The 26,095-nt window shown below is 65.5% G+C and overlaps 2 protein-coding genes across 2 annotated transcripts in view; both read left to right on the top strand.

Moving 5' to 3' along the window:
• Positions 1–210: 210 nt before the first annotated feature.
• On the top strand, positions 211–22,432 carry EHD2 (EH domain containing 2). The gene is given in 10 exon segments (XM_065571615.1): positions 211–1,465; positions 7,879–7,976; positions 17,273–17,485; positions 17,488–17,698; positions 21,436–21,586; positions 21,762–21,857; positions 21,859–21,921; positions 21,924–22,155; positions 22,158–22,246; positions 22,249–22,432. Coding segments are annotated over 10 exon segments (1,605 nt in total). The 5' UTR covers positions 211–1,067; the 3' UTR covers positions 22,303–22,432.
• A 3,037-nt stretch (positions 22,433–25,469) lies between these two features.
• The window catches only part of NOP53 (NOP53 ribosome biogenesis factor), a 4,319-nt gene continuing 3,693 nt past the window's right edge, over positions 25,470–26,095 (top strand). The window contains exon 1 of the mRNA XM_065571815.1: positions 25,470–25,523. Within this exon, the coding sequence (XP_065427887.1) occupies positions 25,470–25,523 (54 nt within the window). The remainder of the gene's footprint in view (positions 25,524–26,095) is intronic.

Genomic DNA, 26,095 nt, shown 5'->3' with positions numbered 1-26,095 from the left:
CTGCATCTGGTTCCTCCTTTTCCTTCTGACCGCACATGCATCAGTCCCCCGCTTGGTGGCACCACAGGCTGCCTGTCCAGCCCACATTCCTGCCTTCAGGACGAGGCTGTTCCTATGCCTCCCCCCCACACACACAATATTTGTTCTCAAGTTCCCCCCACAACCCCCCTGTTAATTTATGTTAATATATTCCGCTGTCTGCCTTGTGTCATCTGGCAACTCCTTTTCCCTTAGGCAGCCTCCCAGCCCCTCCTCAGATGTTCTGCAGGACCTTCTGCAAGTTCACTGAAAGATTTTTTTCCCCTCCTTTAGGGAAAAAAAAAATTGCATGGGTCAGAGAAGGAATTTTTCTCTGCAAAGCGCCATTAGCAGCTCTGATCCCTGCTGAGATTGCACCACTAGCTCCTGGTGTTGGCTTTCTCCGGGCTGCGTAACTTTTTTTTTTTTGAGGGGGGAAAGGGGAGCACAAGTTCCTTCCCAAGTGGCATCAGAAGAACCTCCCCCCCCCCCCCAACCGCACCGTGCCAAACCTATGATCCTGGTTGAGGAGTGATTCTGCTTGGGTTTCTTTAAATCAAGCAGCATACGCAACGCTGTGCCTTTAAATTTCATCTGATTACCAAATCCAGGTCTGGAGATCACCCAAGAGATCCACCCGTCTCCCCACAAAACAGATCTATCCATTTGGATCTGCTGATCAGAGATCTGCTGATTCCCAAGAGGTCTATTGGTTTCAGATCGGTCAGTCTCCCGTCTTCAAGAGCTTTCCATTGGGACTGACTGATCTCCCAGAGATCTAGCAATTTCAAGATCGATCAACTTCACATCTGCTGATCTCCAAAAGTCTGTCTCTCTTCCTGCTTTTCGACGGGGTTTTCAGCTTGGATTAATTGGTCTCTCTATCGGATCGGTTGAACTATTGACTCTCAGATCTATTGATCTCGGAAAGAGCTATCAACTCCGAGCTATTGATCTCAGAAAGCTCTATTGATTAGGATCTATCGATCTCCCAAGGAGTTCCCGTTGCCCTGTTTCTCCCCGGGTGTGTACGGCAGGACTAGGGGAAGATGTTCAGCTGGATGAGGAAGAACGAGAAGAAGACTCCTGAGGTGATCCACACGGTCACCGAGGGGCTGAAGAACCTCTACAAGAAAAAGTTGCTGCCCGTGGAGGAGTTCTACCGCTTCCATGACTTCCACTCGCCGGCCCTGGAGGACGCCGACTTTGACAACAAGCCCATGGTGCTGGTGGTGGGGCAGTACTCCACAGGGAAGACCACCTTCATCAAGTACTTGCTGGAGCAGGACATCCCGGGCAGCCGCATCGGGCCCGAGCCCACCACTGACTCCTTCATTGCGGTCATGCACGGCGAGACCGAGGGGATCATCCCGGGCAACGCCCTCATCGTTGACCCCAAGAAACCCTTCCGCAAGCTCAACCCCTTCGGGAACACCTTCCTCAACCGGTGAGTGCTGGCCCCCCCGCTCGCTGGCTCCTGCTCCCGAAGGGCTGGCCATCAGTGGCCAACGTCCCCATGAACTCAACCCCCATCCGCATGTGCGCAAAACCCCCTCGCTCGTGTGGTGGCCTGCACAACCGGGCCGCCCTTGAGTGAGCTTCCCTCCACTGCCACTTAACTCGGCCCAGGCTAGCCCGCCACACCACAATCGAGGGCTGCTGGTCCTCCAGTGCCTTCCCACAATGCTCCCCGGCCACCGCTAACTCAGCCCAGGCTAGCACTGCCCATCTAGGGCTGCTGGTCCTCCAATGCCTTCCCATAATGCTTCCCGGCCACCGCTAACTCGGCCCAGGCTAGCACTGCCCATCTAGGGCTGCTGGTCCTCCGGTGCCTTCCCACAATGCTCCCCGGCCACCGCTAACTCGGCCCAGGCTAGCACTGCCCATCTAGGGCTGCTGGTCCTCCAATGCCGTCCCACAATGCTCCCCGGCCACCGCTAACTCGGCCCAGGCTAGCACTGCCCATCCAGGGCTGCTACTAGTCCTCCAATGCCTTCCCACAATTCTCCCCGGCCACCGCTAACTCGGCCCAGGCTAGCACTGCCCATCCAGGGCTGCTACTAGTCCTCCAATGCCTTCCCACAATGCTCCCCGGCCACCGCTAACTCACTGTGACACAACAGAGGGCCGCTAGTTCTCCAGTGCCTTTCGCCAGGGACCCTGTGCCACGCCCTTTCCTTGCCATCGACAAGTGCCTCCTCTTCCTCGTCTTTAGCCCACACCCGAGCCAGCCCAGGCTGAACGAGCTTGGGTCCTGTGGCTGTTTAATCGCCATGCTCCAGGGCGTGAGCGGATCAGCCCCATGGAGGGGTCAGGAATTTCCCCCATGTGGTGAGATGCCACAGCCGGTACCTCACGCTCCTCGGGCGTGTCTGGCTTGACCTACTCTCTCGCAGACGGGAGGCCTGGCTTGATGGGCCTTTGATCTGGTCTGATGTGCCCATTAGAGTCTCCTCCCCTCACTTGTGCTTCAGCAATGGGCCATGTCCTAGGAATGGCCAGCGGGTCCATCTAGCCCAGAGAACTATGGGATAATCTGGCCACGAGGGGATGCTTTCCCCTGAGCCCCAAGCCTTGGAAGGGGACTCATATCCCTTCTTAAACCAAAACCCCAGCCTGTCTAATAACCGTTCTCGTTATCCCCAACCCTTGCCTGAGTCCCTGAGCGCTTGGCCTCACAGCTTGTAGCAGGGAGTTCCACTGGCTAATGCCCAACTGCATTTCCTTTCATTGGTTTAAACAGCTGCCACTCAGTCAATGGGTGGGCCATTCCCCTTCTCTAGCCCCTCCCATCCCCAGCTCCTGCTCCTCGCCTCCCCCAGCCCCGATCTATCCCGTCTCGCCCCAGGGCGGAGCCTTGGATCGTTCCTACAGCCTGTCTCCACACTGGGGCTCTGCCCTGTCCCGCCTCTGCGCTGGGCATCCTGGGGGGAGAGGGACAGTGTGTCCCCTCCTGTCTATTCCCCCCCCCTGGGGTGGGATCGGCCCCTCCAGTCTGTCGCCCCCACTCCCAGGGGACAGAATGGTCCCCTCTGCTCGATGCAGTCTGATATTAAATGTCTCCTGCAATGGGGCTCCCGCCCTTCCTTGGGAGACGGCTGTTCCAAGACTGGGGGGGACAGAGGGGAACAGATCTTTCCCACCTCCCTCCCCCCCCCGATGTTCACCACATCATAGATTATAAGGATAGGAAGGACTGTCCACTCTGGCCTCCTGCGTGGCCCAGGCCAGAGCCCCGGCCCGGGGCGTCCTGCTTCATGCCCGGGGCCTCCGGGGCAAGCTAGAGTCTCTGAGCGAGAGCTGAGCTCGGTGTCAGGCAAATTCCCCTGCTAGGTTTTGTTGAAGCGTGTTTCGGAAAGGCTGGGTGGGGCGTGTGTGTGTGTGCGCATACATTCCTCGGTGTTTGTGCATCTGTGTGTCAGTGTATGTGCATGCATCCCTGTGCGTGTGTGTGCATCTGTGTGCAACCCTGTGTGTGTGTGTGTGTGTCTGTGTGTGCATGCATCCTTGCACGCATGTGTGTACTTGTGTGTGTGTGCGTGCATACATCCCTGCATCTGTGTGCAACCCAGTGTGGGGGGGACATGGGACTGGGGGAAGGGGGGTCACATCCAAGCCCTCCTCTCTTAGCTTCTCTCTCTCTCTCTCTCTCACACACACACCCACACACACACACACACACACACACACACGCGCGCGCCTGGGAGCCGTTTCCTGCCCTCATGTTGAGGGAGCCGGGCTGGGGGTGTTAGTGATTGAATTTGTGGCTAAGCCACCGGCCCTGCTTTGTAAACCTCTCTCACCGAGCCTTTCACCTATCACATGGGGCTGCTCCCCCAACACGCACCGAAGTGCAGCTGCCTCTGGGGTGGAACATGGCAGCGCTTCAGCGGCAGCATGCAGCAGTTCAGGCTGATAACAAGGCAGCATGAGCTTGTTGTCAGGACTCCTGGGCTCTTCCCCTGATTCTGCACAACCCTGCACATGTCGTTTCTCCTCTTCGAGCCTTATGCCCTACAGAGCCAGGGATCGGACCCAGGAGTCCTGGTTCCCAGGCCCTCCCTGCACCGGCCTCTCAGACACCCCACACCTTCACAGAGCTAGGACTAGAATCCAGGAGCCCAAACTCCTACGTCTAACAGCTAGACCCTATGACTTTCCCAGAGCCAGGGATCAGACCCAGGAGTCCTGGCTCCCAGCCCCCCTGCTCTAACCACTAGACCCCACTCCTCTCCCAGAGCCCAGGATAGAACCCAGGAGTCCTGGTTCCCACCCACCCCCCCACTTTAACCACTAGACCCCACTTCCCTCCCAGAGCTGGGCATAGAAGCAAGGACTCCTGGCTCCCAGCCTTCCCCCCCCCCGACCCCGAGCTTTAACCACTAGACCCCACTCCTTCTCCGAAAAGTGGAGATCCCTTGCCCCATCTGGCACAGCCCTGCCTTGGCTTCCCGCCCCAGCCCTGCTCCACCAGAGCCCATTGCAAACAGCTGTTCACCCTGCATGTCCCTGCCCAGCCCCTTGGGAGAAGCGTGGGCTGTTGGGTTTGACAGGGGAGGGGGCTACACCTGGGGGGGCCGGGGGGCTGCAGCTGGGGGGAGGGAGGTTTAAACAGCAGCAGCCCCCCGTGATGTGCGTCCAGCCGGTGCTGGGCTGGGGGGTCTCGTGCAGTGCAGAGGACACCTGTTCCCACCCAGCCCTGCTCCATGGCGGGGGGGGGGGGGGGGGCAGGCTGGGGGCTGGGTCTGAGCCAGGCTCTCAAGAATGCAGGGCCTGTGGCCCAGTCCCCTCCCCGGCCCGGGCTGCCTGGAAAGAAGGCGTCACGGCTCCAGATGCGCTGGCAGCAGGGAGCCATGGGCGGACAGGCCCGTCTCACGATGGCTGGCAGGAGGCCCCCGGGGATGGGCAAGCTCTGCTCGGGGCTGAGCTGAGGGGTGCAAGGGGGGAAGACGGAGCGAGGGGGGCCTCAAGGAAAGGCTGGGACCCAGGAGATGGGGGTTCAGTATCTGGCTCTGTCACAGACTCGCTTGAAATCGCATTGTGCCTCGGTTTCCCCTGTCTGTAATATAGGGATAATACGTCTATGGGGCACTGGCTCTCACTCTGTGCCTGGCATAATGGGGCCCTGATCTCGGCCGGGGTCTGGGCAGCTCCCGGCGTGACGGGGCCCTGATCTCGGCCGGGGTCTGGGTAGTTCCCGGCACGATGGGGCCCTGATCTCGGCTGGGGTCTGGGTAGTTCCCGGCACGATGGGGCCCTGATCTCGGCCGGGGTCTGGGCAGCTCCCGGCGCGACGGGGCCCTGATCTCGGCCGGGGTCTGGGCAGCTCCCGGCACGACGGGGCCCTGATCTCGGTTGGGGTCTGGGCAGTGCCCGGCGCGACGGGGCCCCCGATCTCGGCCAGGGTCTAGGCAGTGCCTGGCGCAACGGGGCCCTGATCTTAGTAAAATAAAATGAATTTTGACTCTGGAAACACTCTCCTTTCTAGACAAACAGGCCAGGACGCCTGGGTTCTTTTCATGGACTGTGGCGGCTTTCCCAGGGCAATGGGCCCTGGAGCCCAACCCAAAGCCCGGTGAGGTCAGTGCAATGGCTCCCGTTAGCCCCCGGGCTTCGGAGCAGGCCGCGGGAGCCCATCTGGCCTGTAGCTTCAGCCCTGCTGCGAATCAGCCACAGCCGAGCTGGGAGCCCCCTCCCACGCCCGGCTCAGCTGGGCCCGGGCAGGGCTATTTTTAGCAACGTGTTTATATCGGACCGGCCCGACTTCCTCCAGCGTGGAGGAGTTTGTAAACACCGGCTCCTCCCCATGAGCAGCCCCCATCCTCTGCCCCAGCCCTGGCTCGCTCTCCTCTTCCCAGATCCCCCAGCCTGCGTCTGGCTCCATCCTTCATTCCTTCTTCCCCACCCTTTCCTCCCAGCCCTCCCCGCCTTTCCCCACTGGGGCCTCTCTCCCCTTCGCCCCCGTCCAGCCTCCGCCCAAGTGCTGGCACGTGCCCGGGGCCGCCGTGCCCCCGGGGTGCAGCGGGAAGGAGAAGACGTTTTCCAGCATGAGCTGATGCACCGGGCACCCTACGGCGGGGGTGGGGAGGAGGGGTGGAAGAAGGGCGGCCCCAGGGCGAGGCCTGAGAGGCCAGGGGGTGTCTGCTTGCACCCTGGGACTGGAGGGGGCCAAATCCCAGTGCCACCAGCCTCTCCAGCCAGCGTGGGGCTCCCCTAAGGCTGCTGTTCTGTGGGGGGGCGGGGTGACCTGGCTTCCCAGCACTGCCAGGGGCCCAGGATCAGGGAAAGGCAGGGACTGCCCAAGGCTCGGGGGGGTCTGTGATTTCCAGTTACCCCTCCCAGCACCTGCGGGGGTGGGGTGTGCGGGGAAAGTGGCTTTAAACCCTCTGAATCCTGGGAGCTGCCTGGCCTTTAGTGGAAACGACAGCAACCTCAGGGCTGCTCTAACTCGTCTGTGGGCTCCGGCCACGCCCCTGATCCACCCCATGGGCCCTGGGGGGCAGCGAATAGCCCCGGCACAGCGCGCTCCGGCCACGCCCCTGATCCACCCCCATGGGCCCTGGGGGGCAGAGAATAGCTCCGGCCACGCCCCTGATCCACCCCATGGGCCCTGGGGGGCAGAGAATAGCCCCAGCGCAGCGCGCTCCGGCCATGCCCCTGATCCACCCCATGGGCCCTGGGGGGCAGCGAATAGCTCCGGCGCAGCGCGCTCCGGCCATGCCCCTGATCCACCCCATGGGCCCTGGGGGGCAGAGAATAGCCCCGGCGCAGCGCGCTCCGGCCACGCCCCTGATCCACCCCATGGGCCCTGGGGGGCAGCGAATAGCTCCGGCCACGCCCCTGATCCACCCCATGGGCCCTGGGGGGGCAGCGAATAGCCCCAGCGCAGCGCACTCCGGCCACGCTCCTGATCCATCCCTATGGGCCCTGGGGGGCAGAGAATAGCCCCAGCGCAGCGCACTCCGGCCATGCCCCTGATCCACCCCCATGGGCCCTGGGGGGCAGAGAATAGCCCCAGCGCAGCGCGCTCCGGCCGTGCCCCTGATCCACCCCCTATGGGCCCTGGGGGGCAGCGAATAGCCCCGGCGCAGCGCGCTCCGGCCATGCCCCTGATCCACCCCATGGGCCCTGGGGGGCAGCGAATAGCCCCAGCGCAGCGCGCTCCGGCCACGCCCCTGATCCACCCCCATGGGCCCTGGGGGGCAGCGAATAGCCACAGCGCAGCGCACTCCGGCCATGCCCCTGATCCACCCCCATGGGCCCTGGGGGGCAGAGAATAGCCCCGGCGCAGCGCGCTCCGGCCACGCCCCTGATCCACCCCATGGGCCCTGGGGGGCAGCGAATAGCTCCGGCCACGCCCCTGATCCACCCCATGGGCCCTGGGGGGGCAGCGAATAGCCCCAGCGCAGCGCACTCCGGCCATGCCCCTGATCCACCCCCATGGGCCCTGGGGGGCAGAGAATAGCCCCAGCGCAGCGCGCTCCGGCCATGCCCCTGATCCACCCCATGGGCCCTGGGGGGCAGCGAATAGCCCCGGCGCAGCGCGCTCCGGCCGTGCCCCTGATCCACTCCCATGGGCCCTGGGGGGCAGCGAATAGCCCCGGCACAGCGCACTCCGGCCGTGCCCCTGATCCACCCCTATGGGCCCTGGGGGGCAGAGAATAGCCCCAGGGCAGTGCGCTCTGGCCACGCCCCTGATCCACCCCATGGGCCCTGGGGGGCAGCGAATAGCCCCGGCGCAGCGCGCTCCGGCCGTGCCCCTGATCCACCCCCTATGCGCAGCCCGAGCTGCTAGGCCGAGCTGCCCCTCTCCTGTCTCTCATGCTGCCATTGCTCATCACTGACTCCCTCTCCTGCCAGGTTCATGTGCGCCCAGCTGCCCAACCAAGTCCTGGAGAGTATCAGCCTCATCGACACCCCGGGGATCCTGTCGGGAGCCAAGCAGCGTGTGTGCCGGGGTAAGGCCTTGGGCGGGGGGGGAAACTGCACTGGCTCAGTGCTGTGTGGATGGAGCAAGGGGCGGGGGCTTCATCTGGCCACATCTATAACCCCAACTCCCCCCCCGTGTGGGGCTTTGTTCAGGGCATGTTGATCGCCAGGGTGGGTTGAAGGGCTGTGGAGCCCAGCAGGTCAAGTCACGACTCCTGGGTTCTCTCCCCAGCTCTGGGAGGGGAGCGGGGTCTAGTGGTTAGAGCAGGGGGGTGCTGGGAGCCAGGACTCCTGGGTTCTCTCCCCACCTCGGGGAGGGGAGTGAGGTCTAGTGGGGGAGCGGATGGGGGGCTGGGAGCCAGGACTCCTGGGTTCTCTCCCAGCTCTGGGAGGGGAGTGGGGTCTAGTGGGGTAGTGGGTGGGGGGCTGGGAGCCAGGACTCCTGGGTTCTCTCCCAGCTCTGGGAGGGAAGTGGGGTCTAGTGGGGTAGCGGGTGGGGGGCTGGGAGCCATGGTGTATCCCTTTGGACGGGTGTGTCTCTGTGCACCCCCGGCACCAGACCCCCTCCCTGGAGAACGCCCGGTCGAGCTCACGCTTGGCTGTGAGGCCTGTTGCTACAGGGGCTGGGCCTGGGCATGGGCCAGGGGCATTTCTTTACCATGAGTCATCCTCGCAGGATGAACCGACCCGTTGTTGTAGTAATTTGCTTGAACAAACTGTTTGTGCATGTCAGTGTGTGCAGCCCCTCGTGGCAGCGCGTGTGCCCTGTGTCTGGGCGCAGGCTCGGGGAGGGGGGCACTCGCAGTGTGTGTGTGTTCGCAGGCACCCACCTTTGCATCTGTGTGTGTCCATATGTCAGTGGAGGTACGGGTGCCCGTGTGGCAGGGTATGTGTGTGTGGGTGTGCCCACAGGGTGTGTGTGGGTGGGTGCCCACATGATGGGGCATGTGCATGGGTGCCCGCATGGCAGGGCATGTGCGTGTGTGTCCATGTGGTGGGGCATTGGGCTTGTGTGCGTGTGCCCGCGTGGTGGGGCGTGTGTGCGTGTGCCTGTGGGGCGGGGCGTGTGTGTGTGTGCCCGTGCCCATGTGGCTGGGCGTGTGTGCGTGCGTGGGGCATGTGTGCATGTGCCCACAGGGGCATATGTGTGTGTGCCCGCAGGGCGGGGCGTGTGTGCAAGTAGTTGCCTTGCGGGTGCCTTGCACCAGGGCTGAGCGGGGCCCCCGCTGCCCATTAGCAGGTACGATGCCAGCCTGGGGGTAGCTCAGAGGGGGTGGGGGGTGGGTTCTGCCCCAGACGCTGGGTGTGACTGGGCCGGTGGCTCCCGGGTCGATGGAGCCCCGCTCCCCCCCAGGTAGGGTGATGATGGGGGCGGGAGGCAAGAAGCCGCCCAAGGGCAGGGGCAGAGGGTATTGCCGCACTGGCTTTGGTGGGGGGCTGGGGCCAGGATTCCTGGGTTCCCAAAGGGCGTTGAGGGGAGTACGGAGCCATCAGACAAATAAATCTCAGGCTTCATCTCTGCTGTGCCCTTGGCCCTGCCATGCGGCCGACCGGGCGTGGTCCTGGCGCGGGGCTGCAGCCGAGCCCCTCGGTTCCCTGCCCCCCGGCTCCAGCCGGCCGGGAAATATTGACTCAGTCCCGGAGCCCGACTCCGCGGGAAACAAAGCAGCCGGGCTCATTCCAAACAGGAAGCAGCTTGGGGGGGGGGCGGGGGGCGTTATCTCAGGGCTGCCCATGCTGCTGGGCGAGCGCCATGGACAGATGGCAAAGGAGGGAATGGAGCAGGGGCTTTGAGTGACGCAGATACCTGCTCCCCCAGCTCCGCCGGGGCCCCTCACTCCTGACCCGCAGCCCCCTGCTAGCCCAGCCCTGCCCTCCCCCCAGCTCTACCGGTGCCCCTCACTCCCGACCTGCAGCCCCTGCTAGCCCAGCCCTGTCCCCCCCAGCTCTGCCGGGGCCCCTCACTCCTGATCCGCAGCCCCCTGCTAGCCCAGCCCTGCCCTCCCCCCAGCTCTACCGGTGCCCCTCACTCCCGACCTGCAGCCCCTGCTAGCCCAGCCCTGTCCCCCCCAGCTCTGCCGGGGCCCCTCACTCCTGATCCGCAGCCCCCTGCTCCACCCAGCCCTGCCCCGCCCCAGCTCCGCGGGGCCCCTCACTCCCGACCTGCAGCCCCTTGCTCCCCCCCGCTCTGCCGGGGCCCCTCACTCCTGACCCTCAGCCCCTGCCAGCCCAGCCCTGCCCCCCCCAGCCCTGCCGGGGCCCCTCACTCCTGACCCGCAGCCCCCTGCTAGCCCAGCCCTGCCCTCCCCCCAGCTCTACCGGTGCCCCTCACTCCCGACCTGCAGCCCCTGCTAGCCCAGCCCTGTCCCCCCCAGCTCTGCCGGGGCCCCTCACTCCTGATCCGCAGCCCCCTGCTCCACCCAGCCCTGCCCCGCCCCAGCTCCGCGGGGCCCCTCACTCCCGACCTGCAGCCCCTTGCTCCCCCCCGCTCTGCCGGGGCCCCTCACTCCTGACCCTCAGCCCCTGCCAGCCCAGCCCTGCCCCCCCCAGCCCTGCCGGGGCCCCTCACTCCTGACCCGCAGCCCCCTGCTAGCCCAGCCCTGCCCTCCCCCCAGCTCTACCGGTGCCCCTCACTCCCGACCTGCAGCCCCTGCTAGCCCAGCCCTGTCCCCCCCAGCTCTGCCGGGGCCCCTCACTCCTGATCCGCAGCCCCCTGCTCCACCCAGCCCTGCCCCGCCCCAGCTCCGCGGGGCCCCTCACTCCCGACCTGCAGCCCCTTGCTCCCCCCCGCTCTGCCGGGGCCCCTCACTCCTGACCCTCAGCCCCTGCCAGCCCAGCCCTGCCCCCCCCAGCCCTGCCGGGGCCCCTCACTCCTGACCCGCAGCCCCCTGCTAGCCCAGCCCTGCCCTCCCCCCAGCTCTACCGGTGCCCCTCACTCCCGACCTGCAGCCCCTGCTAGCCCAGCCCTGTCCCCCCCAGCTCTGCCAGTGCCCCTCACTCCCGACCCGCAGCCCCCTGCTACCCCCGGCCCTGGGCTCCCCCCCAGCTCTGCCGGTGCCCCTCACTCCCGACCTGCAGCCCCTGCTAGCCCAGCCCTGCCCCCCCCACAGCCCTGCCGGTGCCCCTCACTCCCGACCTGCAGCCCCCTGCTCCACCCAGCTCCGCCGGTGCCCCTCACTCCTGACCCGCAGCCCCCTGCTAGCCCAGCCCTGGGCTCCCCCAGCTCTGCCGGTGCCCCTCACTCCCGACCTGCAGCCCCCTGCTAGCACAGCCCTGGGCCCCCCCCAGCTCCCCCGGTGCCCCTCACTCCCGACCCGCAGCCCCTGCCAGCCCAGCCCTGGGCTCCCCCCAGCTCTGCCGGTGCCCCTCACTCCCGACCCGCAGCCCCTGCCAGCCCAGCCCTGGGCTCCCCCACAGTTCTGCCGGTGCCCCTCACTCCCGACCTGCAGCCCCTGCTCGCCCAGCCCTGGGCTCCTTGAGCTCTGCCGGGGACCCTCAATCCCAGCTTTCAGCCCCCTGCCGTCCAGCTCTGGACGTCTCTTTCTGCCCCAGCCAGACCCAGAGCGAGAGCCAGTCACGGCCCCACGGCGCTGCGAGCTCAGCAGTCCAGGCCAGCAGAGGGAAGTGGGGAACCGTAGGGGACATTTTCTTTCTCTTGTTCCTGTGCCCCTCACTCCGCCCGCCCGGTTATAAAATCATTCCTGGGCGGAAACGTCCCGCCGGCGCGGGAATGACTCCGCTACAACGGGGGGCACTGAGTGGGAATGAAATGGTCCAGGGCCAGAATCCGGTGCAATAAGTAGCCCCCAGGCACGCAGCTCGTTCGTGAGAGGGATCCTGCAGGGTACTGCCTTTGGGGAGCTGGGGGGCGGTGCTGTGTGGGGAGGGATTGGTGCGCAGATCAGCCGGGGCTAAGCTGCAGCCACCTCTGGGGTGGAACACGAGGGCTGTTTATACAGGGACCCCTCGCCTAGTGCTGAGGTGCAGCCACCTCTGGGGTGGGGCCCGTTTATGATTCAGCCATGCCAGCCAGCCATGCGGGGCAGGAAGTGAGGGCGAATCCTGTATCCAAATGAAGCTGGGTGCGCAAACTGAAGGAGGCCGATGACCTCACTCTGCCATGGGATCTGGCCGGGACCCGGAGCGTAACCTCCCAGCCGGGGCTGGGTCCCCGTCAGCTGAGCAGGGGCTGGCGGTTCCCCTGCTGGGATGCCTGCCAGTGAGCATGAGGCACAGAGGAGCCAACAAAGGGACGTCCAGGCCTCTGGCCCTGCAGGGCAGGGAGCAGCCGCGGGGGGGAAGGCCCTGAGAAAACCAACGCTGGATAACCTGCCTCCACAGGGCCACCCACGCCGGGTGAGCAGGCCATTAGTTCCCAGGGAAACTGAGGGGCAGTGGCTCCCCCAGGGCAGCCGGGGACAGAACCCAGGAGTCCTGGCTCCCAGCCCTCCCTGCTCTAACCACTAGACCCCACTCCCCTCCCAGAGCTGGGAGAGAACCCAGGAGTCCTGGCTCCCAGCCCTTCCTGCTCTAACCACTAGACCCCACTCCCCTCCCAGAGCTGGGAGAGAACCCAGGAGTCCTGGCTCCCAGCCCTCCCTGCTCTAACCACTAGACCCCACTCCCCTCCCAGAGCTGGGGAGAGAACCCAGGAGTCCTGGTTTTGGACCATAAGACCATGCTTTGATTATTATTGTAAACCCTAGTGCAGGGGTCGGCAACCTTTCAGAAGTGGTGTGCCGAGTCTTCATTTATTCACTCTGGTTTAAGGTTTCGCGTGCCAGTCATACATTTTAACAAAGGTTTCAGAGTAGCAGCCGTGTTAGTCTGTATCCGCAAAAAGAACAGGAGTACTTGTGGCACCTTAGAGACTAACAAATTTATTAGAGCATAAGCTTTCGTGGACTACAGCCCACTTCTTCGGATGCATATCGGTCTCTTTCTATAAGTCTGTAATACATAACTAAACTATTGTTGTATGTAAAGTCAATAAGGTTTTTAAAATGTTTAAGAAGCTTCATTTAAAATTAAATTAAAATGCAGAGCCCCCCGGACCGGTGGCCAGGACCCGGCAGTGTGAGTGCCACTGAAAATCAGCTCGCGTGCCGCCTTCGGCCCACGTGCCATAGGTTGCCTACCCTGCCCTAGTGCAATGCTGATGTTTAGCAGTTGCTGCATTCCACCCCCGAGGTGGCTGCATTTCAGTCCTGGCTGAGGGACTCTCTGTATAAACAGCTGCCAGGGCCCATCACAGAGGTGGCTACATCTCAGCGTCGGCTGTGGGATCCCTGTATAAACAGGCCCCCGCCCCGCACCCCAGAGGTGGCTGCATCTCAGTGGCAGGGAGCAGGCATCCTTAACAAGCACCGTGAGGCTCCTGGCAGCCCGATTTCAGGGGCACTGAGCACCAGCCCTCCCGGTGACCCCTGGCCCCTGCAGGAATGTGCCGTTCCTGCCATAAGCTAGGGGGGTCCCCGGCCTGGCTGTACCCTGCCTGGAGGAATGTAGAGAGTGTGTGTGTGTGTGTGTGTGTGTGTGTGTGTGTGTGTGTGTGTGTGTGTGTGTGTGTGTGTGTGTGTGTGTGGAGGGGGGGGGGGGGCGTGCTTTTCCACTGACGTGTCCGAATTCCTGGTTGGGATTCCTCCCCTCTGAATTCATCGCTGGCAAGTGGCTAGGGGCTCCCGGGACCTGTGTGGGGCAGGGGCTGCATTCCAGGAGGGGTTCACCCAGCTGCCAGGGGCTCCCTTGCCCAGCGGCCCACCTGGCACCCTTTGGAGCCGGAGGGAGCTCCGTGCGGGCGGCGCCCTGAGCTATGCAGGGAATCCAGCCCGACCCTGGCGCGTGGCGGCTCGGTAAACACCCTGCTGAGTTCAGGGCGCCCTCGGCTGCTCCCAGCTCTCCCAGGGTCAGCCCATTCCTGGGTGCAAACAACCCGCTGGGACAGGACCAGCTGTGCGTCCCAAACAAAACCCATCTCCCTCTAGCATGCAGGCTGTAGTGTTATTGTAGGGGCGCTGGGAGGCGGCGCGGGCCGGTCTGTGGCCGTCGGGGCGCTGGGAGGCGGTGCGGGCCGGGTCGTGGCCGTCGGGGCGCTGGGAGGCGGCGCGGGGCCGGGCCGTGGCCGTCGGGGCGCTGGGAGGCAGCGCGGGCCGGGCCGTGGCCGTCGGGGGCGCTGGGAGGCGGCGCGGGCCGGGCCGTGGCCGTCGGGGCGCTGGGAGGCGGCGCGGGCCGGGCCGTGGCCGTCGGGGCGCTGGGAGGCGGCGCGGGCCGGGCCGTGGCCGTCGGGGCGCTGGGAGGCGGCGCGGGCCGGGTCGTGGCCGTCGGGGCGCTGGGAGGCGGCGCGGGCTGGTCTGTGGCCGTCGGGGCGCTGGGAGGTGGCACAGGTTGATCACACTGGTTTGTTATTGTAGGGTCACTTGTGAATCCTGCACCGCTACACTGGTCTGTTGTTGTAGGGTTGCTTGTGCAGCTGTGTGTCCCCACAAGCAGGCGTTGCAGCCGGCCCTGGGACTGGACCCAGGAAATGCCCAACGGGGCAGTTCCGTTCAGGCCAGGTCTCTGGCACGTGCAGTTTCTGGGAGCAGAGCAGGATCTGAAATCCCCCAGCAGGGCCAGGACAAACGGAGGAAGAAGCTGTTAAAATAAAGCGGGTGATAAGCCGGGGCAGGGAGGTTTCCGTGGGCAGGACCAGCTGAGCCCCATAGCAACGGGATGGGTCACAACACGCTGAGAAATCATGCCCGTCCTGCCAGCGGAGCTGTGGCAACAGAGGGGAGCGCGGCGGGGGCAGGGCGTACATCCTGGGGGTGTGATTGTGGGGGAGGCGGGCGACAGCGCGTGTGAATGGGAACAGCACAACCTGCTCTTGACAGGGGGGCACCGGGAGCATTGCTAGTGAAAACCTATGGCCAAGTTGACCCCTGTGAGGCCAATCAGTGTGGTTCTCTCCCTGCTTCACTATTGGGGAAACTGAGGCACAGAGAGGGGGGCAGGGACTTGCTGAAGGCCATTCAGCGAATCACTGTCTGAAACCAGGAGTCCTAGCTCCCCTTCCCCCACTCTAACCACTAGATCCCACTCTCCTCCCAGAGCTGGGGATTGAACCCAGGCGTCCTGGCTCCCAGCCCCCCGCTCTAACCACTAGACCCCACTTGCAGGTAGCTAGTGGCAGTTCATGGGTGCTGTTTTTCGGGGGGAAGGCGGAGATCCTGAGGCAATGGGAGCCCAGAGCCCCGTCCCCTGGTGAACCCCGTCGCCGAGACGCAGCAACCGCCCAGGTGGGCCGCCCGGGGATTGAGCCGAACGGGGCAGAGTGCAGAGGAAATTCCCGCCGCGAGCTGGCACCATCCGGAGCTCAGGCTGTTTCCCACAGGGGTGATTTATGGCCCTGCTCCCAGGGCCAGCTTCCAGCCCGGCCTGAGCTGCATGGCAGCTGCTTATCCAGGGATCCCTCACCCAGCGCTGAGACGCAGCCACCTCTGGGGTGGGGTACGGGGCCTGTTCAGACAGTGCACCATAACCCACCACACCCTGCTCCAGGCCCGCAAGCGAAGGCGAACCCTGTAGCTCGTGAGATCCAATACACCAGGACAAGCTGGCACGGGGAAAGGCCAGCGCGGCTGTCGGGTGGGCACAGGGTCTGGTCCAGCTGCTGTTCCTGCCCCTCGGGCCCCCCTCCCTCTCTAGAGAACCCCCCAAATCCCATCTGGGCTGGACCCACAGCTCAGCTCCGGGGCCCAGCCTCCCCTTCCCCATCCCAGCTCAGCCTCCTTTCAGCGCCGCGACGGCATCCGTCACCGGGAGCCCCCGGCTGCATTTTCCAGAGAGGGCCGGGCGCCAGGCCTGGAAACTCGCTGGCTCCCTCCCTGCCTGTGTAAACAGCAGGGGATGGAGGAGTTCGCAGGACCTGATTCTCCCCCCCACCCCGTCACTGCAGCCAGTGGGGCCGGCTCCTGCTCCCTGCCCCCCAGAGAAGCCAGGGGACACAGGAGGGGCTGCAGCAGGGCAGAGCCCCTCGCCCAGGCAGCGGGCTGGGTCATTGGTTTCGCTGATTCCCCCTGGCATGGGAGGCCAGGCCTCCCCACCCCCAACCTTTCCCAGGACCCCAGGGCAGCGGGGAGAAGCCCGGAGGGGGTTTTGCAGCAGCCCCGTCCGGTCCAGCTGGGCCCCGGCTGGCTCAGACTTTCCTCTGCTCAGCCGCAAGGCTTCCTTTTTTGGTGCTTTGCAGACACTTGCCGCCTTGGGCTGCCAAGTGGGAGGGCGGGAGGGGGGGCGGGATCGGCTGGGCTCCAGCAGCGCTGCTGTTAGGGTGTCATGAGACGTCTCTTCCCTCAGCCCCTGATGGCCCCCCCCCCATACAGGGGACCCTGATCTCGGCCGGGGTCTGGGGGCACCCGGCGCGACGGGGCCCTGATCTCGGCCGGGGTCTGGGTGGCACCCGGCACGATGGGGCCCTGATCTCGGCCGGGGTCTGGGTGGCACCCGGCGCGACGGGGCCCTGATCTCGGCCGGGGTCTGGGCGGTGCCCGGCGCGACGGGGCCCTGATCTCGGCCGGGGTCTGGGCGGTGCCCGGCGCGACGGGGCCCTGATCTCGGCCGGGGTCTGGGTGGCACCCGGCGCGACGGGGCCCTGATCTTAGCTGGGGTCTGGGCGGCGCCCTGGCGCGACGGGGCCCTGATCTCGGCCGGGGTCTGGGTGGCACCCGGCGCGACGGGGCCCTGATCTTACCTGGGGTCTGGGCAGCGCCCGGCGCGACGGGCTCTGATCTCAGTGGGAGGCAGTGGAGAGTGAGGGGGGCAGGGTGGGGGTACACTGGAGGAGGAGCAGAAGGTGGGGGAGGGGGGTCTGTTGGGGGGAGGCAGAGGCCCCCTTTCCCTTTCTCAAGCCACGAGCTATTCCTCTGGGCCCGGCGCCAGCACCCGTGGAAGGGGTCAAGGCAGGAACTTGCTGCATAGGGACTCCACACTTGGCAGCCAGGTCCACGGGCACCCGGTGCTTTGCAGGGAAGGCCCCATGCCCTGGCAGGGCGGGTGTGGGGCACAGGGGCTGGGGAGTGAAGGGGCAGGGCTGAGCTGGGCACGGGGTGCAGGGGCTGAAGAGTAGGGGGCATGGTGGGCATGGGGCACAGGGCATGGGGCAGGGGGCCAGGGCGGGCGTGGGGCACAGGCCTGGGGAGTGGGGAGCAGGGCGGGCATGGGGCACAGGGTCTGGGGAGTGGGGCAGGCATGGGGCAGGGGGCCAGGGCGGGCGTGGGGCACAGGGCAGGGCCCCCCCCGCCGGGCCCCGCACCTGCCATGCCCTGATGGCCTGTCCCCGGCCCCGCAGGCTACGACTTCCCGGCCGTGCTGCAGTGGTTCGCGGAGCGCGTGGACCGCATCATCCTGCTCTTCGACGCTCACAAGCTGGAGATCTCGGACGAGTTCTCGGAGGCCATCCGAGCCCTGAAGGGCAACGAGGACAAGATCCGGGTGGTCCTGAACAAGGCCGACATGGTGGATACGCAGCAGCTGATGCGGGTCTATGGGGCCCTCATGTGGTCCCTGGGAAGGTGTTCAACACCCCCGAGGTGCTGCGTGTCTTCATTGGCTCCTTCTGGGCCGAGCCGCTGCTCGTCTCCGACAACCGCCGGCTCTTCGAGCTGGAGGAGCAGGACTTGTTCCAGGACATCCAGAACCTGCCCCGCAACTCGGCCCTCCGCAAGCTCAACGACCTGGTCAAGAGAGCCCGGCTCGTCAGGGTGAGCAGGGGGATCTAGGGGGGCAGGGGGACCTAGGTGGGCAGGAGGACCGGGGCGTGGAAAGGGGCTCTGGGGTTCTGGGTGGAGGGCACTGAGGGGGGCAGGGGGATCTAGGCAGGTGGGGGGACTGAGGGAGGAGGGAGGGGAGTTCTAGTGGGGTGAGTGGGGGGTACCAAGAAAGACAGGGGGCAGGAGGAGCAAGGTGAGGGAGCAAGGAGCCCCTGGCCACCCAGATGGCAAAAGGACCTGGTTATCATCCTAGCCAGGACTCCTGGGTTCTATCCTTGGCCTGGCCTGGCCTAGCCTAGCGTGGCGTGGGGAGGGGGGGTCTGGTGGTTAGAGCAGGGGCTGGGAGCCAGGACTCCTGGGTTCTGTTCCCAGGGAGGGGAGGGGCTAGTGATTAGAGACCCCTTGGCTGCGGGGTGAGGTCTCACATTCCCTGTTAGCTGGTGGGTCTCATGCCCATTGGGGCCCTGCACCCCCTGAGTTTGGGGGGAGTCTCGGAGGGCAGCTTTTGGGGCCGTTTCCTACACCCTCCCCCATATCATTTCAGGGCTGTGACTCGTAGGCAGCAGATGGCTCCAGACCCCCCCCCCAAACTTGGCTGTCCTGCCCTGCCCTGAACAATGGCCCTGTCCCCGTGGGGGGGGGGGGGGGCGTTACGGGGTTTGCAAACCCCCCGCCCCTGCATCCTGCGCCTGGTTTCCTCGTTAAGGGTTTCCCATGCGGCAGAGCCTTCCGCAGCTGTGATCGAGTAACAGTCCTCCCTGCCCCCCAGCCTGAGAAACGGGGACCCCCCTCCCAAGCAACAGGGCCCCCCAGCCTGAGAAACGGGGACCCCCTCCCGAGCAACAGGGCCCCCCCAGCCTGAGAAACGGGGACCCCCTCCTGAGCAACAGGGACCCCCAGCCTGAGAAATGCTTCTATCCAGATCCCCTAAAACAGCCTCTAACGACGGGTGCCTCCATTTGGGGGGGGGCACTGACACCCCCACAAGCCCAGGCCTTGGTTTCCCAACCCCCTGCTGCTGCCCCCCACACTTGAGCAGACGCGGCGGGGTTGGGTGCCCACCTTAGCACCTGGCAGGGGCAGGGCTGGTCCCTGGCCCTATACCTGAAGGGGGAGCCCCCCCCTCGCCAGGGTATGTGGGGGCCGGGGGAGGCTGGGCTGGGCAGGGAGCTCCGAGCGACCCGGCCCCCCATCCCGTCCCAGCCCCACCTAGTCCTGGCAGCCGGATTCCAGCCGTGCCCCGCCCTGGGGGCACATCAGTGAGCGGGCAGCCGCTTTGCCCCATGTTTGGGGCCCACAGCCCCCCCGCCCTCCACAATGTCTTCTTGCTTCAGCCAGGCTGGGGAGGGGGCAACCCCTGGGCGACTCGTTTGCTGGTGGGAGTTGGGCTGGCCAGGCTCAGAGCCACCGCCCCCCGGGCACGGTGAGCTTCCAGCCCCGGCTCCTGGCTCTCCGGCCCCAGCCCCGCGGCCGGATCAGGACCAGTGCCCCCTAGAGGGGGAAAGGCCCCGGCTCCTGGCTCTCCGGCCCCAACCCCACGGCCGGATCAGGGCCAGCGCCCCCTAGAGGGGAAAGGCCCCTGCCCTGGCTCTCCAGCCCCAGCCCCGCGACCGGATCAGGGCCAGCGCCCCTAGAGGGGAAAGGCCCCTGCCCTGGAGCCGGATCAGAGCCGGCACCCTTTAGAGGGGAAAGGCCCCGGGCCCCATACCCTGCCCCCCGTTCCCTATTCTAACAGGCTTTTGGAAAGCGACACCCCCCCCCCGAGGGCGCGGCCCCTTCAGTAACGCAGGTTCCTCTCCCCGAGCCCCCAGTGACGTGGGGGAGTGTTAATGAGGCTCCTCCATTGGCCCAAGAGGAAGCGCCAGATTGGCTTTCGCGGCCCCTTTCCCTCCCGCGCGGCCTTATCTTTTCCTGCCACCTGCTGCGCCGGCTCCCCGGGGCCCTTTGTGCGGCCCGGGCTCCCGAGTGGCAATTTCCTCCCGGCCGCGGCCGGAGCCAGGGAACAGAACGTCCATGGAACAGCCGCTGAGCACTTTCCACGGCCAGCTGCCAACAACCGCCTGGGTCACGGAGCCCGGACGCCCGCCCCTCGGCCCCGGCCCCGGCGTCGCAATCGAGCGGAGACGTTCATCTGCCCCCTGCCCCCACGACGTTGGCGTCTGGGCCGGAGCCTTAATGCAGAGGGGAAACTGAGGCACAAAGGCACTGAGTCGCTTTCTTAAGGTCACAGTAAGTTGGGGCCCTGCGGTGCTGGGCGCTGCCCACACCCCGACCGAGATCCGGCCCCCCATTGTGCCAGGTGCTCACACTTTAACTCGACAGAAACCGAGGCCCAAAGTGGGGCAGTGACTGGCCCAGCAGAGGCAGGACGAGAACCCAGCCCCGTGCCCCTAACCACTAAACCACATGGGTTCAGCTGCCATCTGTGCGGGCGGGACCTGCGGTGCCCGTCCTCACCCTGGGGGGGATCAAGGGGCAACATTCAGCCGGGGTTTACTCCCAGAGCAGCTGTCTGCAGCCCCCTTCCCGCCTAGCGTTCACCCAGCCCCCAAAGCTTTGAGGCGCAGATTTTCCTGAGCCCCTCTTTCTCCACAGAGGGAAGGCCGCGAAGCGCAGCACCGGGGGACATGAGGCAGCAAATTCCCTGACGTCTCAGGGCTGGCGCGCGGCCGGGGGCAGGGGGGAAAGGCAGGGCAGGGCCCGGTCCATGGAGCCAGGGCAGGGCCCGGTCCATGGAGCCAGGGCTGGCGCGCGGCCGGGGGCAGGGGGGAAAGGCAGGGCAGGGCCCGGTCCATGGAGCCAGGGCTGGTGCGCGGCCGGGGGCAGGGGGGAAAGGCAGGGCAGGGCCCGGTCCATGGAGCCAGGGCTGGCGCGCGGCTGGGGGCAGCGGGGACAGGCAGGTGGGATGTGGTCCTGGCAGGGCAGGACCAGTGCTGGAGGAAGGCAGGGACAGAGAGCCCCAGCCCCCAGGAGCTCAGGGGCTAAACTCCCCCAGGGGGGCTGCAGCAGGGGCCCGTAGTCCCCCCCCCCTGCTGTATTTTAGCTGGATTTGGGTTGTTAAATCTTTCCTTATAAATCACCTCCTCAGCCCCCCTGATTGTTACTAGACCCCCGCTCCCAAAGCCGGAGAGAGAACCCAGGAGTCCTGGCTTCCAGCCCCCCTGCTCTAACCACTAGACCCCACTCCCCTCCCAGAGCCGGGGCTAGAACCCAGGAGTCCTGGCTCCCAGGCCAATGTCCCGGGCCATGTTGGGAGCCGGGCGGCATTAGCCCGGGGCTGGGGGGCCCGTCCCGGTGTGAGGGTGGGGACTGGCGCGAGCTCCTCTGCCCTGCCCTGCCCAACTGCCCCAGACGGATCCTTCCTGCGGAAGCAGAGGGAGCGAAGCTCTGGGTCACTGGGGGGGGGGAGGGGGGGAGGGGGGGCAGGAAGAGCTGCTGACCGGGAGCTGGCGCAGCCCACCGAGGCTGGGGGGGCGATGCTGGGCCAGGCTGGGCAGTGTGGGGGAGGGTGATGCTGGGCCATGGGGGAGGGGAGGACGATGGGGTGGAGGAGGGCCATGCTAGGTGGTGGGGGGGGAAGGGGTCTGGATAATTGACAGCTCCGCCAGCAAACCCAGTGGCTCCAAGCAGCAGGGGCGGGAGCTGTGTTTGGCACCGTGGGGGGGGGCATGCCTGCTTGCTCTGGGGGCAGCCCCTGCAGGTGGGTCCCCCGCCCCCCCCCAGTCCCTGGCTGACGCCCCCCTCTCAGCCACCTGAAGAAGGAGATGCCCTCGGTGTTCGGGAAGGACAACAAGAAGAAACACCTGATCGCCAAGCTGCCCGTCATCTTCGCCAAGATCCAGCTGGAGCATCACATCTCGCCCGGCGACTTCCCCGACTGCGGCAAGATGCAGGTGAGACCCGGGCCTGGCTCCTGCAGGCTGCCCCCCGCCATGGGGACGGGGGGGGGGCAAGTTAGGTGTAGGGGAGGGACAGTGCCAGGCCGGACTGGGCCGTGGGGAGGGGGTGCCAGGCTGGACTGGCCCGTGCTCCCCCCATTGCTGACCATCCCCCCCTACCCCCCCACAGGAGCTGCTGATGGTTCACGACTTCACCAAGTTCCACGCGCTGAAGCCGCGGCTGCTGGAGGGGCTGGACGAGATGCTGACGGGCGACATCGCCCGGGCTGATGCCCCTGCTGCGCCAGGAGGAACTGGAGACGCCGGAGGGCGCGGTGCAGGGGGGGGGCCCTTCGACATCACCCACAACGGCCCCTTCGTGGAGGGCCTGGCCGACGGCGCCTACGAGGGGGCGGACGACGAGGACTGGGTGGTGACCAAGGACAAGCCCAAATACGACGAGATCTTCTACAACCTCTCGCCCCTGGACGGGAAGCTGAGCGGCACCAAGGCCAAGAGCTGGATGGTGGCCACCAAGCTGCCCAACTCGGTGCTGGGCAAGATCTGGAAGTTGAGCGACGTGGACCGGACGGCATGCTGGACGACGAGGAGTTCGCCCTGGCCAGCCACCTCATCGAGGTCAAGCTGGAGGGGCACGGCCTGCCCGCCGACCTGCCCCCGCCCACCTGGTGCCCCCCTCCAAGAGGAGGCAGAAGGGCTCGGCCGAGTAACGGGCCCCGGTTCTCACCCCCCCTGCCCCCGTGCCAGGCTGAACTGCTCCGGACGACCCCCATCTCCCCCCCCCCCCCGTGCCAGGCTGAACTGCTCCGGACGACCCCCATCTCCCCCCCCCCCCGGTGCCAGGCTGAACTGCTCCGGGACGACCCCAATCTCCCCCCCCCCCCCCCATGCAAGGCTGAACTGCTCCGGACGACCCCAATCTCCCCCCCCGTGCCAGGCTGAACTGCTCCGGGCGACCCCAATCTCCCCCCCCCCGTGCCAGGCTGAACTGCTCCGGGCAACCCCGATTCCCCCCCTTTCCAGCGTCAGCGAACCAGCCTCACCCCCACCCTCCTCGATGCAGGATCAGGCCCACCCAGCATCCCCTCCTGAGCCAGCCGCCCTGGGATACCTTCACCGTCTCCGTCACGCCACTGGGGCACGAAGCGGGGCCAGCGGGGGGCTGCCAGCCCCGGATCCCCCCAAGACACACACCACGTGGCCTGTCCACCAGGAGAGAAGAGAGAGGCCGCGAGCTGGACCCTGCCCGGATCTCCAACTGCCCCAGGTCATTTGGGGGGAGACCTGATGGGCCCCAGGGCAATCGCCATGTTAAAGTGGTGGGGGGGGACTTGCCGTGCTTCCCGATCCCCGAGGCACCAGCCACGCTGGTGGGTGGGGATCGAACCCGGGGCCTGCAAGCCACGAGCCACTCTCCCCCGACCCGCCACTTGGGGGGGACAAAGAGCCAGGCTGGATTAGTGCAAGTCATACCCTGGCGCTGCCCCCTGGCGTCCTCGGTGCCCATGTCCCGCCTGCGATCCGTGGTGCCAGGCAGGGGCCGGCACCAGGCCCCTTGGACCCAGATCCAGCCCTGAGGGTGGCCTGGGGCAAAGCTACCCTAGGGGGCTTGTGGGGGTCTGAGCCCAGTTCCCGAAACAGCTGGGAGGGCTGCAGGTAACAGCCCCTCCACCAGCAGGGGGCAGGGCCTGCCAATTAGCCCCACCTATCCCTGTATGGCCCTGCAGCCCGCCTGCCCCCTGGTGGCAGCCTGGGGTATTACACACTGAGGGGACTGCAGCCCCGATGGACGCCCCCGCCCTAGTGGTAGCAGGCGGTACTGCACCCCGCACTGTACCAGCCATGCAATCCACTCACGCTCCGGGGGGCCAGCCGCCCCGTCTGAGCCCGATCGGGCCCATTCAGACCCATCCGGGAAGTGGGTCTGTGACTCGTATCCGGGGGGAAATTTCCCCTCCAGCCAGATGCTTTGTGTATATGGACCCCGTGTATCAGACTAGCCACCCTGCGCTTCATGCCCCCGACACACCCCACTGCTCCCCCTCCCATGCGCTGGAGGGGGGGGCAGCCCCTTGGTATTGTTATGGCAAAACGCTCATTTACTCTGCGGTTTAACCAGGGCCTATTGGGGGCAGAGCATGGGTCACAGCACCCCTACGCCGCTCTACTTTACAGCAGCTGCCCCCCGGCCATCCCATCCCCAAGTGCTCGGATGGGGCAACTGAGATTCAGGCCCTCGGTTCCCCACCCCGGGGGCAGGATAGTGGTCGGAGGGATGGGGGGGCTAATGCAGCGCTGGTCAGGTGACCAGGTTGGGGGGCTCCCCCTGCAGGCCCCGTCTCTCTCCCAGCCTCGGTCATTACAGTCCCTCCGGATCTAGGGTCAGATACGGCTGGGACCTGGCCTTGGCCCATTGCGGGGAACGCGCGGCCTGAGCCCAGATGAAGCCCCAGGAGGTCTTTCCCCCTCGGTGTGTGCGAGCCGGGCTCTAGGACTCTCTGTGCGTCGTCTCCTCTGCCCCCGGGGCTGTATTGATATCGGTCCTTCTGCAATAAAGAGATCTCGCATTTACCCACTGACGTGGCCCCTGATGCTCGGCCCGGAGCCGGCCGCCGTGTGGAATCGGAGTGGGGCTAGCAGCCCGCGGCCTGGCCCCTCTGCGTCGGGATCCTGCTGTCCTGCGCCAGACCTGGGGCCCGTCAGCCAGGTACCCCCCTCACCCCCATCAGCCCTGTGGCCTGCCTTGCCGGCATTTCCGCCCCCCACTTCCTCCTCACCACTGGGCCCATCCACCCTGGTATCCTGCCTCCCCCCTCACTGATCTGAACCCCTGGCAGAACTAGACCAAAGCGCCAGGCAGAGGGGGAGGATGGGGGGCGAGGGGGGCGGCTGTGCATTGTGGGCAGATTCTCAGCCCCCAGGTGGGGTCCCCAGGAGCTAGTTGGGGGTGGGAGGCTGCTCCCCGGCTCCCCGCTCTGCCATCCCCTGGGCAGCGTGGAGACCCCTGGGCAGGAGCGGGATGGGGCTGGGCTGGGGGACGGACGAGCCTGCAGCCCCGATGATGGGGAGCCGCCCCGGGAACAGACTGTCCGGCACAGGCAGTGTTCCCGGGGGTGGGTGTGTGTATTCGGCTCCCTCCTCACCTTTGCACTACAGGGTGGAGCGCGTCTCTGGCCGGTGACTCACCCCCCTGGGTGGCTGCCAGGACCCAGGAGCCCTGGCCAAGGGAAACTTGCATTCCTCAGCGTGGCTTGGGAAAGACAGGAGGGCCGGGCTGGCGGGGAGTGCAGGGGTGTCCATGCAGCGGAAAGTGTGTGTGTGTGTGTGTGTGTGTGTGTGTGTCGGGGGGGAGGGGTTCCAAACCCTCCATCCCCACCCCAGGACCCTGCCAGCGCCTCCCTTGGGGCCAGCGGGGGATGGAGGCTAAAGCCAAGAGGCACCTCTGGTCCCTTTCACCCTGCTAAGTCCCCTCCAGCCAGGCCACGTTCCCAGCCTTGCTCAGTCATGGCCCTGGCACACACGGGCCCCTGACCCCCACATAAAGGACGCCAGATTGGAGGAGAAAATGAGACACAGAGAAGGGGAAGGGGGGTCTTGTCCAAGGACACACGGATAGTCAGAGGTAGGAATCCTGGTTCTCAGCCCCCTGCTCTAACCACTAGACCCCACTCCCCTCCCAAAGCTGGGGACAGAACCGAGGAGTCTTGTGCGTTAGCCACAGCTCCATCATTCGTTCCCTTTAGACCCGTTGTCTGGATTTTCCGCCCTAATAGTTACAGTTTTCAAGAGCCCCGTCTGGATGTGAAACACACGTGTGGGGGGAAAGGGCAGCCCGCCTTTCCGTGCCACCCCCACGCACCCACCCCAGTGCCGGCAGATGCAGGCCCCAGTGGGGAGAAGGGCCCACCCTGGCTTTGGAAAACAGCTGTGGGTGAGGCCAGGACAAGCCTTAGCTGTTAAAAGAAAACAGCAAGCAGCCAGGGCGGGGTGTGTGTGGATCCACTGCTTCTGAAGAGGCTGAGCAGTGTGTGTGTAGGTGCGCCCATGTGTTGTGTGTGCGTCTGTCCTTGTGCTGTGGTTTGTGTGCATGTGGTTTGTATGGCCATGTGCTGTATTTGCATATTATGTATGTTTTGCGTGTGCATATTTTGTGTGCATGTTTTTTGTGTGTGTTTTGTGTGTGCATGTTATGTTATGTATGTGTTTTGTTTTTGTATGTGCATGTTGTGTGGGTCTGTGCGCATGTGTTCTGTACTTTGTGTGTGCATGTTCTGGTGGGACCACCGGAAGTAGTTTTGTGTGTGTGTGTGTGTGTGTTTTTGGGGGTGGGGGGATTCACACTGTCAATGTCCTGTTACTACCTGCAGCCCTGACCCCATTGGGTGCAGCCAGGCGTTCTGGGGGGACGACCAGCTCTCTGGTTTTTACACACCACCTGCAGATCCCCCCCCCCCAGCACACCGCGCCCCGCCCTTGCCTTGCCAGAGACACGGCCCCCATCAG

Source organism: Chrysemys picta, chromosome 17 (assembly GCF_011386835.1).
Source record: "Chrysemys picta bellii isolate R12L10 chromosome 17, ASM1138683v2, whole genome shotgun sequence".
NCBI classification, from domain to species: Eukaryota; Metazoa; Chordata; order Testudines; family Emydidae; genus Chrysemys; species Chrysemys picta.
The sequence above is the reverse complement of the archived record's forward strand: the minus strand, read 5'-3'. Positions and strand labels throughout refer to the sequence as shown.